Source organism: Lycium barbarum, chromosome 6 (genome assembly GCF_019175385.1).
Source record: "Lycium barbarum isolate Lr01 chromosome 6, ASM1917538v2, whole genome shotgun sequence".
Taxonomy (NCBI): Eukaryota; Viridiplantae; Streptophyta; class Magnoliopsida; order Solanales; family Solanaceae; genus Lycium; species Lycium barbarum.
Window position 1 is genome coordinate 107,709,869 of NC_083342.1, and position 19,958 is coordinate 107,729,826.

Sequence of the window (19,958 nt, forward strand, 5' to 3'; positions counted from 1 at the left end):
TTCACTTTTTTGCAACTACATTTCACTAAAAACTACAATTTCAAAAACTATGTCCAACTCCAAAATTCCAAAAAAAAAAAAAAAAAAAATGGTATCTATGGACAAACGGGGCCTAAATAGAATAAAAGTACTTGGAGCCCATTTGGATCGCTTATTCGGGTGTTCGGCAAAATAAAAAAATACTTAAAATAGTTTAAAAAATGCTTAAAATAAGGTAAAAATAAGAAACTGGGACCCCAACTTTTTTCTTTTCGGCTTAAATGCCATTTGGTTTGACCAATAATTTTACTTTTTATCTCTTATATTTTCTTCTAATTCCAATATTACCCTAACTACTAAAAAAGTGCTTAATAACACTTGTGAAACAAACACATCAACAACTTATTTTCAGCTTCAGCACTTTTATCCAAGCATGTAACTGCTTATTTATAAAATAATTTTCGGCACTTAAAAAGTACTTTAAACACTTATGTTTAAAAACCATTTTTTTCAGCTAATCCAAACGGGCTCTTGGTCTTTTTGCCCTTTTATTTTGTTACCTTCTCTCAAATGAAAAATAATCTCAATACAGATTTTTTTCTGGAATATTTTTTCACTTTTTTCACTTTATGGTGTTTGATCATAAAAATTCCAAATGAAGTTGTATTTGGCATTTGAAAAACAACCAAAAATTATTTTGCACTTTTTTTTTCTTCACTTTTTTCACTTTCAATACATTCAAACAACCAAATATTCTTTGTAAAAACTATAACCAAACACAACTCCATCTTCAACTCTCTAACTTCAACTCTAACTCCAAAATACCAAATAAAGTGAAAAATATTTGGTTTTCATGGCCAAACGCCTACTAAAACTTTGATTTCTATTATATATAAGCGTGGAAGAGGGACCGACAGAGCATTGACTGTTTATACCAAAAGTAATAAATTGTACACGTAATGAATGTTTGTACCAAAAGCTATATAACTTGTACACTTTAACCAACTACTTTTTTATCCCACGTGGACACATGTCATATAGTAATTAATATTTATTCCCTTCTTATGTATAGACGTATGCATTTCAATTTTAATTCTCCGACACATTTATTACCTCTGTGCACTATTACTTATTCACTTTTGACTTTTCACGTTCTTGCTGAATATTTATTCTCTTCTCATGTATAGACGCATGCAGTTCAATTTTAATTCTCCTACACATTTATTTCCTCCGTGCACTTTTACCTGTTCACTTTTGACTTTTTACGTTCTTTAAAAATTAATAAATCTCACGTGGACATATATCATAGTACTGAATATTTATTCTCTTCTCATGGATACATGTATGCATTTCAATTTTAATTCTCCGACACATATTTATTTCCTCCATGCACTTTTATTTGTTCACTTTTGACTTTTCACGTTCTTTAAGAATTAATAAATGAAGTACTCGCTCCGTCCCATATTTACTTGGCCACATTACTTGACTTTTCACGCTCTTTAAGAATTAATAAATGAAGTACTCCCTTCGTCCCATATTACTTAACTTTTCTCGTTCTTTAAGAATTAATAAATGAAGTACTCCCTTCGTCCCATATTACTTGGCCACTTACTAAAAATATATGTCTATTTTTCTATTTTATATTTTTCTTTATTATATGTAAAAGCCCAAGGTGGACGAACACAACAACAATAAGTTATATAAAAAGCAGCTGAAATTGTACTCTAAGCAGAGACTAACATGTGTACATTTCAGAAGTTGAACATTAATTATACCTCTTGTGCGTTTACTTTTTAAGTCCCCACAGGTCTGCAGTGTCTTAATTGTCCTTTCATTTCCTTCATTTGGCATATACTCTCTCTGTCTCAATTTAAGTGTCTATATTTGACCAGACACGGAGTGTAAGAACTAAAGATAGACTTTCAAATCTTGTGGTTCTAAATTAAAAATGTGTACAATATAATAAAATATCCTTTGAATCTTGTGATTATAAACTTGACATGTAGGATATTTGAATTGTCAACTTACTAAATATAAAAAGAGGCGGACATAACCAAAATTAGACAATTTTTTTTTATTTAACAACAAACGTCCAAGGTGGACGAACACAGCAACAATAAGTTGTACAAAAATCAACTAAAATTGTACTCTAAGCCGGGACTAACATGTGTACATTTCAGAAGTTTAACATTAATACTACCTCTTGGATGTTTAATTTTTAAGTCTCTACGTGTCCGCAGTGTCTCAATTGTCCTTTCATTTTCTTCATTGGGTATAATACTCCCTCTGTCTCAATTTAAGTGTCTACGTCTAACTAGGCACAGAGCTAAGAAATAAAGATAGACTTTTGAATCTTGTGGTTCTAAATTAAAAATGTGTCTAATATAATAAAATATCTTTTGAATCTTGTGATTATAAACTTGATATGTAGGATATTTGAATTGTCAACTTACTAAATATAAAAAAAGGCGGATATATCCAAAATAAGACAAATTTTAACAACAATTGAGAAATTAAGGAGAAAAATAAGAGGAAAAAAAAATATGGAGACTCACTAAGGAGAATCGCAGTATCTTTTGTAAAATATGCAAACCATAAAGACTAACTAAAGTGAATAATCAAATTAATCATGTTGGATCCCGTGCATTGGACGGGCATAGTTTGCTAGTTTGGGATAAAACTTTGAACCACTAGTATAACATTTGATTTTAAACTCTATTATCACCAACATCGACATAGATTCTATAAAAATTTATGTAGATTATCTAATAAATAGTTTAACAATAACAGTTTCTTCAAGTTGCCATTAACAAGTTTTTATATTTTTATATTTACCACATAGGATAGTCCCTTGTTATTCACACATAAGAATATGCGTAAGTATAGCTAATATATGAACCAAACAATCCCCTAATAATTGCTGCTATTTCAAAAATTAAAAAGAGGCTATTGTTTAAAGTACTACTCCCTCGGAGTACAAGAGTCAAGTATTTAATTTTTATATGAATTTGGACATTACTGTCATAATGTTTAAAATATATTTCAGGGAAATATATTGAAATTTATAAATTATACATTTTTGTTTAAAATATTCTAAATTACTATAAATAAATAAAAAACTATTTTGTATCTAATATAATCTTTTTGGGGGCTCAAATACTATACTAAACGTCATGCAATTTTTTTTTATTTTTTACGATAAGGGAACTCGCAACCGCTATCCTCCGGTACTGAGAAAGAAACGATCTTGACTGAGAAAGAAAAGATTTTGATGAGTTTAAGTTCATCAACAATGGTGGAAAGTTCTCAGTTGAAGAAAATAGGTGATAGGGTTTCAAATGACCAAACTTCGAACTTGTCGAAGTGTTTAGACTTGTCCCCAAACAACTCACATCTACGTGGATATGATCTAGCCATACAAAGGGCCAAAGATGAAAGAAGTAATCTGGACCGTCCACATCAGTCCAATACAGCTCATGACACAACCAGAAGGTTCCAATTGTCACGTGAGAAGCACACAAATGAACGTAGAAAGGAATAATTTTGTTACATAGATATTTTCTTGTAGCCAATTAGAATTAGACAAAATAGCATAGGATTTAAATATTGCTTTATTAAATTTAGTCCCAGTCCTGTATAAATCAGTGTTGTCAAAAGCGAAAAGCGCAAAAAAGCGCTGAAGCCTTGTTGGGAGCTTTAAGCGCAAAGCGCACTTAAAGCGCGGGCTTCATTGAAAAAAAGCGCACTACGAAGATTTAAAATATATATATATATATATATATATATATATATATATATATATATATATATATATATATATATATATATGTAATATTTAGAGAACATAATAGACATAAATGATAAATATATATTGCTTATAATTAAGTCTAAGTTCATCAAATCATCAACCTAAGTCTTAATATGGAAAGATAAACCCAATCTTGATTCTACATTTCTTCTTCTAATCACTAAAATAATATTCCTCCATATAATCTTCCTCAATTGCTTATAATTAAGTCTAAGTTCATCAAATCATCAACTTAAGTCTTAATATGGAAAGATAAACCCAATCTTGATTTTACTTCTAATCACTAAAATAATATTCCTCCATATAATCTTCCTCAATAGGGTGATCCTCATTGGTATCACCAGAACTATAGCCTCCAATCTCTTCTTCCCTTGACTCATCAGAAATAATCTCATCTTCTATGTCAAGAGACTCAACATGTGGAGCTCGGGAGCTTGAGGCATTAGCTGTCGTAACTCCTAACTATCTCTTTGGTCGCCTTGTGTATGTCAAGACGTCCTTACTACCTGACGCTCTTGCAACATCACCCCCAGTCAAGCTGTCATCACCAAATACCAACTCATCTTCTGCTTCCACATTAACGCCCATTCTCCCAGCCAACCACTCATTACTATGGTCAATGTTATCCAAAGAAATTGGATCAATAACACTCTGCAAGTCATAACGGGCTTTTAAAGCTCGATTGTACTTAACATACACCAGATCATTCAATCTTTGGTGCTCCACTCTGTTCCTTTTTTTGGTATGGATCTGTTGCATGAATTATTTTGTTGTTAGTAATTTAGTCTAATTGATTAACTATGCCAAGAAAATGAATAAATAAGAAGTATACCACTACGAGTACTTACATGCTCAAATACGCTCCAATTACGCTCGTATCCAGCAACACTAGCCATTAAACCCAAAATTCTAATGGCCAATTTTTGGAGATGAGGAGCCGAATTACCATATAAATTCCACCATTCAACTGTAAAAAGTGTTATGTTTACAGTCATTATTTCTAAGTTAATGTAAGTATGTAACTATGGAAGTATTAAGTAAAATTTTAAACATAAACTAATAATTAGCAATTTAAAGGTTAATATTTTCATTTACCAGGAGATCTTGTTGTTCTAGATCTTTTTGCAATCGGAAGGCCAAATTGTTGTTCAGCTTTAGTGTACAGTGGTATCTCCGACATAATCTTCTCTTGAACTTTAGTGCTTGGAACCAATTTTTCAATACAAGCATACAACCCATCTGTTACTTCTGTACAATTTTCAATAGCTGGATTTTGATAGAAGAACTCTGGATTTAGATAATGTTCAGCTGCATGTAATAGATGATGCAATTGGCATTGCCATCTTTCATCAATAATCTTAAAGATATCTTTGTACTTTGCAATATTCCCTTCAAACGCCTTTGCAATAGCCTTCTTAGCTCTATCCATAGCTTTATAAATGTACCCCATTGCGGGTTTTTTCTCATTATCAGCTAATCGCAACACTTGAATAAGAGGCCCCATGATTTTCTAAATATACACAACCTAGTTCTAGAATGTTGTCATCAAGATGGTATGAGCTATAGATTTCCCCTTTGGTAACTTAGACCATCTACTAATCATCCATTTGTCAGAGGTAAACATTGCTCGCAAATTAGTTTTTTGACAATGCAACCGTTGCAAAGTCAGAAAACTTAATGCAAATCGAGTAATCCCAGATTTCACCAACTCTTTATTTTTTGTGAAATCTCTCATCATATTTAAGACTCCTGAGTGCCCATAAATGAAACCGATAAGGGCGATTGCTCTTTGAAGGGCCTTCTTAATGTTTGGAATCTTCCCGATATCTTCTATGTGTCTTCTTTTTCTCTGTAAGAGCTGACCTGTAGAAATAAAAGTAAGTAGACATGTTAACAATTAGAAATCAGAACTTTGATCGATATTAGAAAGTAAAACATAAAACTTAAACATTTATAACAATAAATTCTTACCAGCCAACACAAAGTTGCTGCCATTATCACTTATAACCTGAACCACATTCTGCTCTCCAACGCGCTCCACGTATCTATCAAGCAATTCACATAACTTCTCTCCAGTCTTAACAAATGAGGAAGCATCTATCGACTCCATGAAGACTGTTCCATACAGAGAATTCACCAAAAAGTTTATCAAAGTTCTTTGTTTTCTATCTGACCCTCCATCCGCCATAATGGAACATCCATACTTCAGCCATTCTTGTCTATGTTTGTTTATAATCTCATTGGTCAACTCAACCTCCTTCCTAAGTAACGGAACCCTTAATTTGTGGTAACTTGGAGGCTTCAAGTTTGGACCATACCTTCCTACAACCTCAATTGCTTCCTTAAAACTTTTTGAGCGAGCAACATTGAATGGGATCCCATTATTGTAAAAGAAGCGAGCAACTTTTTGAATTGTCATTGCTCTTGCTTCTTTATCACATGAATCTTTGATATTTGCTTGCCTAAGTGTTCCTTGCATTTGTAGAAACACATCCATGGGTCCCTTTCCTTTGGCCAATTTCTTACTAGTGCTACTAGGAAAGCTTCCTCTACCTCTTTTCTTATGAATGATCTCTTGGACTTCATCTTCTCCACCGACATCGTCTTGATAATCAAACTCATCAAATCCAGAAAATTCATTAGTATAGACTTCCTTTCTTAATTTTTTCTCCTCCATGTAATTTCTCAATTCATCTCTAACCTCATGTGGGCAATTTAAACACTTTGCTGCATTCCTAAAATTTCCAATCAAATGTTGTTTTGCCCTATTTATTCCACCCCTGGTTGTTTTTCCACAAAAATTGCATGTGACTCTTGTAGTGTCATTAGGATTCTGCAAATGATTATATTTCCAGCCAGGATCCCTTCGATTGCCTTTAGACAAGTCCTCTGCCATTCTAATTCTGGAAAAAAAAAATATAAGGCATCTTGCAATTAATTATAATTTTTAAATAATATACATAACAAGAAAATAAAGCTGGACAGTCCTTTGTCATTTTTAACTGTGAAATAAAATTTATAAGTCACATGCAATGCACTTTGCATGCAATTATAACTTTTAAATAATCATATACAACAAAAATGTAAGGTAGACAGATCCTCTTAACATTTGAATTCTGAAATACAGTAAAAAATAATGAGTATATGACATTTTGCATGTAATTATAATTGTTAAATAGATATATGCAACAAGAAGATAAAGTGGACACCATTGGGGTACACCATTATGACATGACTTCTAAGAAAGCTGTATCTTTATCCTCTCTTAAGTCTCTTTACAGGTGGTGTTACATAAATAGCATGAATCACCAAATAAGGACAAGTGTCCCATTTAATTCTACAATTTTTTTTACAAGGACAAAATGATTAAATAAAGAAATTAAGCACCAAACCCATTTATTTCAACTATACCAGTGATCCACCTTAATCGGAAAAAAAAAAATAGCAAAAGACCAAATAGAAAAAAAGTCAACTCAGTAAAATACACATATTTTAATGGAGGTTTTTCTTTTGTCTATATATATCTCTCTTTATATTAATAATAAGAATGAATAATAAAATAATGAGTAGAATAGAGAGAGTTAGTGTCATACGTAAAGAAGAACACAAAGAAGTAGAGAAGAGTACAACCTGTGATGAAGGCATGCCGTTTCAGTTGTCCAAAAGCTGATCTTGTCTTATTCTGTTGAGCTTCAAACTTCTCTGCCTTCTTATAATATTCTATCTCTTTCTATTTTTTTGGGAACTCTAATTTACTCCTTTAGGGAACTGTGACAGACACCTACTGTAATTAAAAAAAAAAAAAAAAGGCTCTCTGACTACACGCGCCTCGCTTCAGGTCAGGTGGAGCGCCAAAGTTGTGTTGCGCCTCGCTTTTGCGCTTAGGCGCGCCTTAAGCGCGCTTTTAATTTCACTGGTATAAATACATGTATTGCTGTATAGATGAATACAAGGAGACAATTTCCCAAATATCATTCTTAAATAAAACCTACATGGTATCAGAGCAGTGATCAAATCCCTAAGAAATGTGTGAATTTCTTTCTTGTTTAACCAATGGTTGAAGGTACTACTTCTGCTATCAACACAGCAACTGCATCTGGAATGGTGTTGGTTAATAACCTATTTGATGGAAAAGATTATCAAGGATGGAGGAGATCCATCCTTACTGCCTTGTCAGCCAAGAATAAGCTTGGTTTTATCACTGGATCTCATGTTACCCCTGCTGATGATTCTCCAGATCTGCAACCTTGGAGTAGGTGCAATTAAGGCTGGCCAGTGGGCCGGGACAGCCCGATCCCGCCCCGGCCCATCCCGAATCCCGACCCGGCCCACCCCGTTTTGTTGGGAAAAGAGGGGATGGGGATTGGAGCTTGGTGGGCTCGAACTCGAGATGGGCCTAGAGCTTAGCCCGTGTGACCCGATCCCGCTAGGCCCGCTCCAGTCTCGACCCGCCCCGACTCCGGCCCATCCCGCCCCGGCCCTTTACATTTTTAAAGGGTAAAATTAATTATGGGGTGAGGGAGGTTCGAACACATGACCTTAAAGCCCTCACCTGCACTTTAACAAGCTGGGCCACAATGCCTTTTGCTAAGCAAACTACATACAATAATAAAGTAGTTAACACAATTTTTATTTTTATTTTTTAAAAAAAATTCTGTTACAAAATAGCCATTGCACAAACGGCCATTTGCAATTATAGCCGTTGGCAACGGCTATAATCCGTCACCTTGGCCCCCCAAACACTCCCCAAAATCCCCCTACCCCCTTGACTGAGAAAGAAAAGATTTTGATGAGTTTAAGTTCATCAACAATGGTGGAAAGTTCTCAGTTGAAGAAGATAGGTGATAGGGTTTCAAATGACCAAACTTCGAACTTGTCGAAGTGTTTAGACTTGTCCCCAAACAAGTCACATCTACGTGGACATGATCTAGCCGTACAAAGTGCCAAAGATGAAAGAAGTAATCTGGACCGTCCACATCAGTCCAATATAGCTCATGACACAGTTGTGAATAAAATTATTCCAGAAGGTTCCAATTATCACGTGAGAAGCACACAAATGAACATAGAAAGGAATAATTTTGTTACATAGATATTTTCTTGTCGCTAATTAGAATTAGACAAAATAGCATAGGATTTAAATATTGCTTTATTAAATTCAGTCTCAGTCCTGTATAAATACCTATATTGCTGTATAGATGAATACAAGGAGAAGATTTTCCAAATATCATTCTTAAATAAAACCTATATCCGGGCACAAGGTAAACCCCGCTTCCGTGCAATAGCCCGCAAACCACACATGAGAGATAACCCGCACTAGGCAAGCCCTGACGAGATACACAAATTTTTTATGATATTTTAATATATGCCTTTTATATTCTTCAAAGTTTTTGATATAATCCTTTTAATATGATATCCTCTTAGTAACAACTTTGCATCTTCTTGCAATTTTTTTTTTTTTTGGTTATAGAGTGGGTTGAATTGTTAACACTCAACTTTTTTTAAGATAAGATCGCAGAGCAAAAGAGTACGTCGAAAAGTTGTACAATCCCACAAAATATAGACTTCAACTCTGTTCAATTAGTAGAAGGACTATCAAGTTAAAAAATGAAAGGTTGAATTGTTAACACTCATCTTTTTTTAAGATAAGATCGCAGACCAAAAGTGTACATCAAAAAGTTGTTCAATCCCACAAAGTATAGCTTTAACTCTGTTGAATTCGTAGCACTGTCAAGTAAAAATGAAAGAAAGTACAAGCAAAAACTATATTAGGAAGTTACAACAACAACAACATACCTAGTGTAATCCTACAAGTGGAGTCTTATATATACCTCGTGGAGGTAGCGAGGTTGTTTCTGAAAGAAGACTCAAATGCAACATCAAAGTAGTTATGAAAAGGAAATGCAGCAGTGAAAAAAACATGACAACTAATAAGGAAAGCACTACAGAGCATTCACAAAAAGAACAATAGCAATAGCAAATAGTGCGATAATCAAAGCAATATAAACATCCATGGTAACAAATATCAGAAGCAAGAAAACACACAAATAAGGCTAATACTATGATAGACACGGTGCTCCAGACTATCACTAGCCTAGTCCCGCCAAAAAATAAGACAACCTCAACTACCTACTAACATTCTACCCAAATCTGCGACCTCCATATCCTCTTATCTAAGGTCATGTCCTCGGTAAGCTGAAAATGCGCCATGTCCTCTCTAACAATAGGAAGTTAAAGATAAAAAAAAAGTATTCTCCAATATAATCTTTTCTCTGGTAGAGCCAAAGAATAGTTTATAAAGCACTTCTTTTTCCCTACTTTACAAACAAAGAGCAAGTGGCAAAGTGCTAAGTCTTTTTGGTGGTCATGTTGCTATATAGATCTCTGTTTTTAAAAGACACATAGTTATGCATTCTTAGAGTCGAGACAGGGAGAAAAGTTAAGTCTTTCTACTACAACAGAGCTAACTATAGAAATGTTAAGTCTTCCTATGCTGTATAGAGTGAAGAAATGTTAAGTCTTCCTATGCTGTATAGAGTGAGCAAAGCTATGAAACAGAATGAGAGATTAGTGGGATTGGAGCTTAAATTGATTTTATTCTATTTCCTTTAATAGTTATTAGGTGTCTGGATTAATTACTATTGATTATCTTTCCTTTTAGGTGTTTTTTCTCTTTGGATATAGCAATAGCTTTTTAATCATTCAAATACAGAAAATTAATAGAAAAGAAAGCATTTAACTATGTTTGGTTTCTTATCATGGTATTTGAGCATAGTTCGAAGCTCTGAAAAAGGGCGAGTAATATAGAGGGAGATTGAAAAGAAGAAAAAACTGAGACACTATGGTGGAGACTACTCCACCAACTGGGAAATCTGGTGTTGGATCTGAGTGTTCCCTAATCTCTGAACTAACATCCAAATTATCACAAATGATAGGCAGTACATCAATAACAGCAAGCCATGAAGCACTTGTTGTTCCGCTAGGTATCAAACTAGATGGCACCAACTATGCGATTTGATCCCAGGTTATAGAGATGTATATCTCTTGCAAAGACAAACTGGAATATATTAATGGGATCTTCAACTACTAGAAGAGACAGATTCCACATTCAGAAAGTGGAGAACGAAAAATGCACTAGTGAAGAGTTGGTTAATCAACTCGATGGATCCCAAGTTAATTGGAAATTATATTCAATTTCCGACGGGAAAAGCAATTTAGGATGTTATTGCTATGACATATTTTGATGGAGGTGATATGTCACGCCCCGAACCATAGCCTGAGCGTAACACAACACACAGTGCCTGATTGCATGTGATCGAGTGAACCACATGGCTTGCTGAATTAACATGAGGCATAAACATGAGCGGAATATAACATGAAACATAATGAGCCTCAACAAAACATGAGAAGTCATGATATTTAATAAAATACTTGTATAAAACATGAATGCAGAAATATCGTAAGCTGAGCCAAAGATGGCTACACAACTCTGAGTATCTGACATAACTGACTGACTAGTTTATGAAACCTCTATCATGAATCTGAACTATAAAACATAGTTGCTAGGACAAGGGCCCCAGCATACCTTAACTTGCAAAATATGCTATGAAAATAAATAAGGATAGCACCCCGAGTAAGATAGGTCTCACCAACAAGCTAATACGAGCAAATCCTACCGAGCAGATGCAGCGTCCTGTAAATTCGTACCTGCATCGTGAAATGCAGGCTCCCGGGCAATAGAAAAGGGGACGTCAGCACATTGAATGTACTGGTATGTAAAGCTACTGAAAGAATAAGCATGGCACATGAAATAACATGATAAGAGCTGAAATTGAAACTGAAACTTGATCATGAGCATGAACATATATATATATATATATATATATATATATATATATATATATATAGGAGAGCGTTAGTATAACCGATATGTAACCACCACGTTAGTACAAGGCGTCTGATCTCTGCCCGATCAGCTAAGCCATCTTATACTGTGCCAGGGTACAAGACATGAACATGAATAGATTTAATAACCACAATGGGTAAACATGAAGGTATCGTCCTAACTGGGCGGAGTGATCCTTATCCTACGCTGGCACACGTAGTTTCAGGCTATCTAAGCCTTCTCGATAATCTGTGCAACTCCCAAAACATGAACATGTACATGGTTGGCTTAGTAGCCCATGAATTATATAACTTTCTTGTAAACATGATTCTAGCTTCTATTACAACATGAAGCTACTATATAATTTAACTTGTACGAAAATATGGAGACATGTAGGATTTTCATAAAAATAAGCATAATAGTTCACATATTGCATGTAAGAACCCATGGAATGCAAAGTAGGGGTTTTCATGGATTACAGATAGATTGTCAATAACCAAAAGGGAATATTAAGAACACAATGACGAAGTAATCATACATATATGGTATATCATGGTACACAAACATAGGGTTATTGATGTGCCGAGAAATTCAGGCACAATTGATACCTTTTTACGAGAAGTTTTACTTGTTTTTAGGAAAGTGGGTGTTGTTTTGATGTGTTTTTATCATATTTCAGGTAAATCATAGAGTTCGGGTTCAAGAATTAGAAGTTACAGAAAAGTTGCACTGAAGCTTGATTTTCACGGTTCGTAGAAAGTTGCACGTACCGTATTTCTGGTCGTACAAAAGGTGGCAAAGCAACAGAATGCCACAATGGAGAGACGCTGAAACACGAACACTTATACGGACCGTACAACATTATACGGGCCGTATAAGTGGATGTGATGAAGGATGGATGAAGCTTCACGGGCAGGTTGTACGGGTCGTATAAAGTTCTACGAATCGTGGAACACCAGTTCGTATAGTTCTCTGTAGACACAAGGATGAAGGCCGTATAAGTCTTACACGGTCCGTGAAAAATTGTATGGACCGTATAAGTACTGCCTGGGACTTAAGTGCAAATTCTATAATTTTACGTTTTTGAAACCTATAAATAGCTCATTGTAGGATTTTAATAGTTATGAGTGGTTATATTTTGACTTTTGGCTTAGAACATTAAATACTCTCTAGTTTTTTAAGGTTCAAACATCAATTCAAATATTATTAATTCCTCTTTTCTTCCAAAGTAAGCAATTATGAATTCTTCAATTTCTTATTTCTTGTTCTTTGTCATGAGTAGCTAAATTCCCTTACTAGGGTTGTGAACCCAATGATGGGTGTTTCGTGATTGGGTTTGTGATTGATATATGCATAATGGATTGTTAGGGTTTATTTATTCTTCATTCTTCATTCATAATTAATGGTTGCAAACATTGATTAAAGCCATAAATCTTGATTTATTTGGGAAAATAATTAGGGTTGGTAAGAATAAATAACAAGAACTCAAAGCTTTAAACTTTGTTTAATAGATTCACTTAGGAATAAGACGAATCTACTTGGCATAATTAACCGTTCTTCATATCACTTTCTTATATTTGGGAAATTCATAGAAAGTAATAATCTCTATTTATTGGAAATAGTAGAGATTCACATAGAGGTTAAGTGCATTCATATAGCAATCCATTAGAAGTATATCAAGATCAATACCCATGATCATACACCTCATCTAAAGGGGACACAACCTTAGTTTCTTTGACCATAAATTTCCACCAAAGCAAGTAGTTAGCAATTAGTCATAAAAAAAAAAATCAACTTTTACCAAAATCATCGGATTAAGACATTAGACCTAAATTTAGCATCCTACGACTTTAGTAATCTTTTCACACCATATTCATTGTGGGATTCGACCCCAACCTTGTTGGGTTACTATATTTGACAATGTCCGCGTTATACCATTAATAGGTGTAATTTGAGCTTATAAGTTATCATGAACATGGCTAAAACCCTAGTTTTGGTGAACTCTTGTAAAATCATGGAGGAACCTGGCGTGGCGAAGAACAATGATGTTTCCTCACGTAGATAGAAGCCCTACATACCTATTAATGCTGCTACCTCGTAATAGGATTCCAAAAGTTTAAACCTTGAGCCTTAAGATGGGTTTTCTTGAAAACCCTAGGTTAAGAACAATAATTTCCTTATTAGATTACATGAATATATGTTAAAATTGACTTGGAAGGGCTTGGAATGGCTTACCTTGTTATTTTGGATTGATGAGAAAAGAAAACCTTCGTGCTAGGGCTTGGGAGTATGAAAAATAGAATAACAAGGCTAAACTGGGGTATTTATACTTAACTAAGTCGGTACATTATACGGTCCATTTAAACGGTTTGTAAAAAATTATACGGTCAACTGATCGTATTTAACAATGATTAAAATTCCAGAAACTGAAATTTCCTAAAAGTGTTTTACGGACTGAAAGTACGATCCATATATTATTATACAATCACCAAGTACGGTCCGTATAACTTTATACGGTCCGTATTAAAGCATTATAAAATTTTGGTAGAAACTAGAATTTTCCACCTACTAAACACGGTCTGAAAGTACGGTTGTATAATAATATACGGTTCGTATATCTGGACGTAAAAGCAGGACTTTGCTGAACTGAGACGAATTCATTCTTAACACTTCTCATCTGGTCTTCTAGGTCACAAATCATGAACGTAGCCTAGTTTAGTGATACAAGGTGTTACATGATACTTCTCAAGTTTATGATTTAAAGAGAAAAGTGATTAAGTTGAAGCAAGGAGGGGGATCCATTGAGACATATTTCAACCAACTTCAAGGCTTGTGGAGAGAAATTGATTTTCAGAGATCAAAACTAATGAAATGTCAATCTGACATAGAAAAGTATAATTCTATATTGCAAGAAGATAGAGTTTATACTTTTCTAGATGGATTGGATGATAAACTAGATAAAATCAGAGGTGATGCCTTGCAACTCAAACGATTCCCTACAGTAGAGGAAGCATATGCATTTGTTCGGCGAGAAAACTTGAGGCAATCTGTAATGTTGACTAAAGAAGAGGACATGAGTAGTGCTGCTATGATTTTAAGGACAGGACAAGGATCTCAACGCCAAGAATCTCTACAACCAATGATCAATGGTAAGTATAACACGTCAAAGCCAAAGTAACAAGAAGAAAGACGTGGTTGCACACAATGTGGAAACTCGAAACACACAATAGAAACATGCTTCCAATTGAATGGAACTTCAGACTGGTGGTATGAAATGAAAAGAAAAGAAAGAAAGAGGTCGGTAGAGCCTCATTGGCATACACTGGGGAGACCTCAAAAAGTGCTGAATCATTGACGCTTATACCACAACATGAGGATACTTCACCAGCAAGTGTCAACAACTTTATGGCTCATAACGATTTAGGTAATCTTGGTTGGATTTGTAACATCCCGTAAATCTGAATTAGGTGTGAATGTGTAAAAATATAGTGTTAAGATGATATTATATCTATATGAATCCATTCTTGATGAATTCGGGTGGAAGATGGTCGTTTTGAAGTCAAACCAACAATTGGAGTTCTTAAGTTTTGATAGGTCTATATTCTGGGCGATTTTCATGAAAATGTGTTGCGAATTTGGAAAAACTTCCCAGATGAAAGTTGTAGATATTTGAAATATGTTTCCAATGGTAGGTCGCTCAGCCCGTGCAAAGCTATGTATAAAAAGTTATGTCCGTTTTACTGAAGGGCACAAAAGCTGGACAATTCGCCCAAAGTACGCCCAGAAAGTACGGGACGTCCTTTTGGACGTACTTCTTCCGTTCTTCATTGGTATTGGAAGCATAAATGTGGGCTACAAGTACGGGACGTACTTTGTAGGCCGTATTTTCTCCATTTCTGGCAGAAAAGTGGGTTTAAAATGGGTATGGTCTTATTTTGTTCCCCCTTTTTTTCATCCTTCCAAACCCTAATCACGAAAATCATCTCTCCAACTATTTAAATCAAAGGTAAGAACACCCTTAACATTACTAATCTATTCTAACATCAAACCCATGATTCTTACCATGATTCTTGTGATCAAAATCTAGGGTTTGCAACATAATTCTTCCTAAAGTGATTCAAGCTAGGGTTTGGGTGTTCTTCATTAGGAAAGTGAATTGCTAAACTTTGTTTAACATATTAAGGTATGTCTCTTTTAAAAATCATTTTTGACTATAAAGGTGATTTGTATGTCTCTTTTGAACATACTTTTTCGGTCGGTTTTTATGAACTCTTTGGTTGTGATTTGTATGTCTCTTTTAAGGCTCTTCGTTGAATAAGAGGGTTAAATTTTCACAAATTGAAACTCTATTTATTGCTTTAATTATGGTTAATGTGTGTGAGGGGACAAACCCACATTAAACCTAGTTTATATCAAGCTCTATGTACATATATAAGTTATAAATGTTTTGCCTCTAGAAGAGATGATCAATAATGATGGATAAGGGTTAGTAATGATGTTTTCATATTGAACTATGGCATTGAAATCTTGGTTAAAGAAGTGTAAACTTTTTCAAGACGTTCTTTGAAATGGTTTATCTTTACGATATGGAATAATGAACTTTAATGCTAATCGATGGTGAGACTACTTTGTGACAAATTGTGAATCGGCTTCTATGCTATGAACTTTATTGTTGTGTTTGGCTTAGCTACTCGGGAGGAAGGGTATCCACTATGGATCCTAGTGTGGTAATTGCCTAGCCATTCGGGAGGAAGAGTGGCCACTACCGTGTTCGCTACACGGGGTGTGATTCATGCCTAGCTATTCGGGAGGAAGGATAGCCACCGCTGGGTTCGCTACCCGGGGTGTGATTTATGCCTAGCTATTCGGGAGGAAGGATAGCCACCGGGTACTACATAGTCCGGTGTGATTTATGCCTAGCTATTCGGGAGGAAGGATAGCCGCCGCGTACTACCTAGCTATTCGGGAAGAAGGATAGCCACCCCATACTACATAGTCCGGTGTGATTTATGCCTAGCTATTCGGTAGGAAGGATAGCCACCGCGTACTACATAGTCCGGTGTGATTTATGCCTAGCTATTCGGGAGGAAGGATAGCCACCGAGAATTATATGTTCCGGTGTGGTGCGCTATGCGCGATATGATTGATTCTTGGGCCTGTATTGACATGTATGATATTTTTATTCTCTCATGGAACTGTTGTTGACAATCATTGTTGACACCCAATTTTGTCCCGCCTGTCTTCCAAAATGTTTATTTACGTTTCTGATATTTTTTGATAGCTTAAGAATAGTCATTTATACTTTACCACAATTTTAATCAGTTTTCTATTAATACCGTCGCTTTTCTCATTTTTTTTTATTACCATTATTATTATTATTATTATTATTATTATTATTATTATTATTATTATTATTATTACCATTATTATTATTTGCATTATGATCACTTTTAACATTTTTATTTTACCGTCTTCTGCACACACGCATCGCACTTATTTTATGCAATTAAACAATAGCATTTACTTATTGTTAAACTTTTAAAATATTATCGCACGGCTATTACAACATCGTATAATTTTATTTAGTAATAAATATATTTTATAGTAAGTAATATTTTAGCACACGTTAATATATAATTAATGGAGGAAGATCTTTTATTTAAATTCAGAAGCCCAAATTGTTTCTTTCATTCGGCCAATATTAGCCCAAATCCGAACCCAATCAACCACCAATATTTTTCGGACCAGCCCAAAACGACGCGGCCCACTTATTCTTTGACCCAACTGACCCATTTCGTCTAAACCTACCCGACCCGGCCCATTTTTTTTAATCTGTTCAATGTAAACCTAAATGAAGTCATCCGCGCCTCCTCTTTCCTTCCTCTCTCTCCTTGACGCAAATAGCAATTCACAGAGGTGCCTTCGATTCTACAGGTCGTGCATGGCCATTTTGGGGAAGGGAATTAATGATTCCGTCCTTCCTCCATCAGGATTCAACCGTTGAAGAGGGTAATTTTGTTTTCTTTCCCTCTCTTCTGCTGATCATCTGAAACCTTTAATTGGTTTTGTCCACTTGTTAATTTTAAATACTCGCATGTGATTGGTTGTTCAAACATTTTGGAGGGATTTTTCCCTCAATTTCTATTGGCCTCACAATGAAAACGACAATGGATCTAGGGTTTCGGGGTCCTATAAAAGAAGAACCCCATCTCAGTGTTGAGGGGTTTTTTTTTCTGGGTTGAACATCCTGAAAATTTCGATTAAAAGCTTTAAGACTTAGTCTTATTTTAATTAAAAAATCCAGTAGAATATATACCGAGTCTAGTTTGATTTCCAGTTTTAAATTCTCTTGTTTTTGTTGTGTTTGAGTGTATTGAGGGTCTAGGAAGGAATTTAAATTCCATTCTCGGTGAGGGTTGCATTCGAAAGATCCAACCGTCGTTCGCATTCGAGCATAGATCCGAGACCCCCCGCACCCTCTTCACTGCACACGAGGAAGGTCAGTAATCCTCTATTCTCTTTTATCTTATTGCATTTTACCTTCCCCTGTGTGTTTTAGTGCTTTATCTGCTTAATTTGGTTTTGCTATATCTATTTTCTGTTGCCTGTCTAGTTTAGTTGTCATGGTTTAGGGTAATGTTTATCTTCTGTTTAGTTTAGTTATCATGTTTAGTATAGTTTAGTTTAGTTGTCTGTGTTTAGTGTGGTATTTATGTCCTGTTTAGCTTGGTTATCATGTTTAGTTTGTTTAGCTTAGTTACCATGTTAGTGTAGTATTAACTTCTTATTTCTTTGTTGGCTGGGTTATTATCATGTTAGATATAGTGTGGCTGTCCCGTGTTTTTTTTTTTTTTGTTTTGTTTGGCTCAGCAGTTCCCATGTTTAGGATGGCATTCACTTCCTATCTCTTTGTTTCATTTGGTCCTTGTCATGTTTAGCACAATGCTTGCTTCCCAGTTGCTTGTTCAGATTCCTCTTGATTAAGTTTGGATCCCGTTACTCGATTAGTAGAGTTCTGTGTGCCTAATACCATGTCTAAATTGTTTGATTTCATTTTAGCTTAATGCAGCTTATCCTACACCATGTTTAGCTTCTTAGTTTGTATAGCTGATTACCATGCTAGTTTAGTGTCTTGTTTTTGTGCACTCTCTGTGATCGTGTATATATAAGCTATTTGGTGCTGACAAACTATGCCTCTATATCCTGTAGTTGCTTACCTTATTCCAACTTTCTTCATGACCTTTATGTATATGTATGTGTTGATCACTGCAATGTTTATTTGTCTGAATGTCTTAAGTCTGGATGATTGTTTGCTTACCACTATTTACAGTATACTTACATTGTTTAAATGTGTATATGCATATGTCCTTTGATATATTTAAAGGAAAACACATTGATAGGGAGGTTAGTTGGTCATTATGGATCAAGCTTGAACCCTCCCCGGTGTTAGCCATGCCTGGGATTCATGGAAATCCCTTGGAACTTATGCAACATCGGGAAGACGGGGGCAAAAGCTTTCCGATATTAACCTTCTAAGCATCCTTATGAATGTGTATACACGAGATATACTTAAATATACATAATGTATACATAAATCATTTGTTTGTCTCGAGTGTCGAGATTCCTCTATTAAGTTGGCATGTCAAAGTCCTGCTTTTGTTTATTATTTACGTGATGTTTTTATTTTGTTTCGGCCATTGCTTTCTTTTTATTTAAAGTACAGGTCTTGTTAATCCCCACTGTACTTGTTGACACCCAATTTTGTCCCGTCTCTCTGCCAAAATACCTATTTTTAAGCTTCTAATATTTTGAAAAAAAAAAATAAAAAAAATACATTCTGGTTACTATAATTATTAGCCTCTTATCAATACCGACATTTTATTATTCTATTATAATAATAATAATAATAATTATTATTATTATCATTATTATTATTATTATTATTATTATTATTTATTAATATTATTATAATTCACAATTCTTATCATTTCGGCATTTTACCAGCTTACGCATTTATCTTTGCATAAATAAATAATAGTATTTATTTAGTGCGGATTTTCAAAGAAAAGTAACATATATTATTACACGGCTATTATAACACCATATGATCTTATTACCCGAGTCTAATAATCACACATTTTTGGTATTAAGTAATATTTTGTCACCCTCGGTATATTCATTAATTAAATGGGTCTTTTATTCAAATTTAAAGCCAAACTATTTCTTGCACTCGGTCCGCATTTTGACTTACCGGACTCCAAATTAAAGCCCGATTGACTCTTGGTAATT

General features: G+C 34.7%; 2 protein-coding genes across 2 annotated transcripts; both read right to left on the reverse strand.

The window, feature by feature from the left end:
- Nucleotides 1-4,063: 4,063 nt before the first annotated feature.
- Nucleotides 4,064-5,291, reverse strand: LOC132644351 (uncharacterized). Its single transcript, XM_060360945.1, has 4 exons — nt 4,883-5,291; nt 4,636-4,754; nt 4,294-4,537; nt 4,064-4,185 (listed from the first exon to the last, which is right to left on the reverse strand). Exons 1-4 carry the CDS (start codon nt 5,289-5,291, stop codon nt 4,064-4,066), a joined length of 894 nt encoding a protein of 297 aa, XP_060216928.1.
- Nucleotides 5,292-5,318: 27 nt separating this feature from the next.
- LOC132644352 (uncharacterized) lies at nt 5,319-6,683 on the reverse strand. Its single transcript, XM_060360946.1, has 2 exons — nt 5,759-6,683; nt 5,319-5,650 (listed from the first exon to the last, which is right to left on the reverse strand). The coding sequence occupies exons 1-2, from the start codon at nt 6,681-6,683 to the stop codon at nt 5,319-5,321; spliced, it is 1,257 nt and encodes a 418-aa protein (XP_060216929.1).
- Between the last annotated feature and the right edge of the window lie 13,275 nt (nt 6,684-19,958).

Bases quoted from the DNA above. Each gene is read 5' to 3' on its own strand.
- LOC132644351 (XM_060360945.1), bottom strand. From the start codon at position 5,291: ATGGGGCCTCTTATTCAAGTGTTGCGATTAGCTGATAATGAGAAAAAA. The intron at 4,538-4,635 runs GTAAGTACTCGT...TTCATGCAACAG, and splicing joins ATTGGAGCGTATTTGAGCAT to ATCCATACCAAAAAAAGGAA. The intron at 4,186-4,293 runs GTAGTAAGGACG...CTCTTGACATAG, and splicing joins TGATGTTGCAAGAGCGTCAG to AAGATGAGATTATTTCTGAT.
- LOC132644352 (XM_060360946.1), bottom strand. From the start codon at position 6,683: ATGGCAGAGGACTTGTCTAAAGGCAATCGAAGGGATCCTGGCTGGAAA. The intron at 5,651-5,758 runs GTAAGAATTTAT...TTATTTCTACAG, and splicing joins CAGCAACTTTGTGTTGGCTG to GTCAGCTCTTACAGAGAAAA.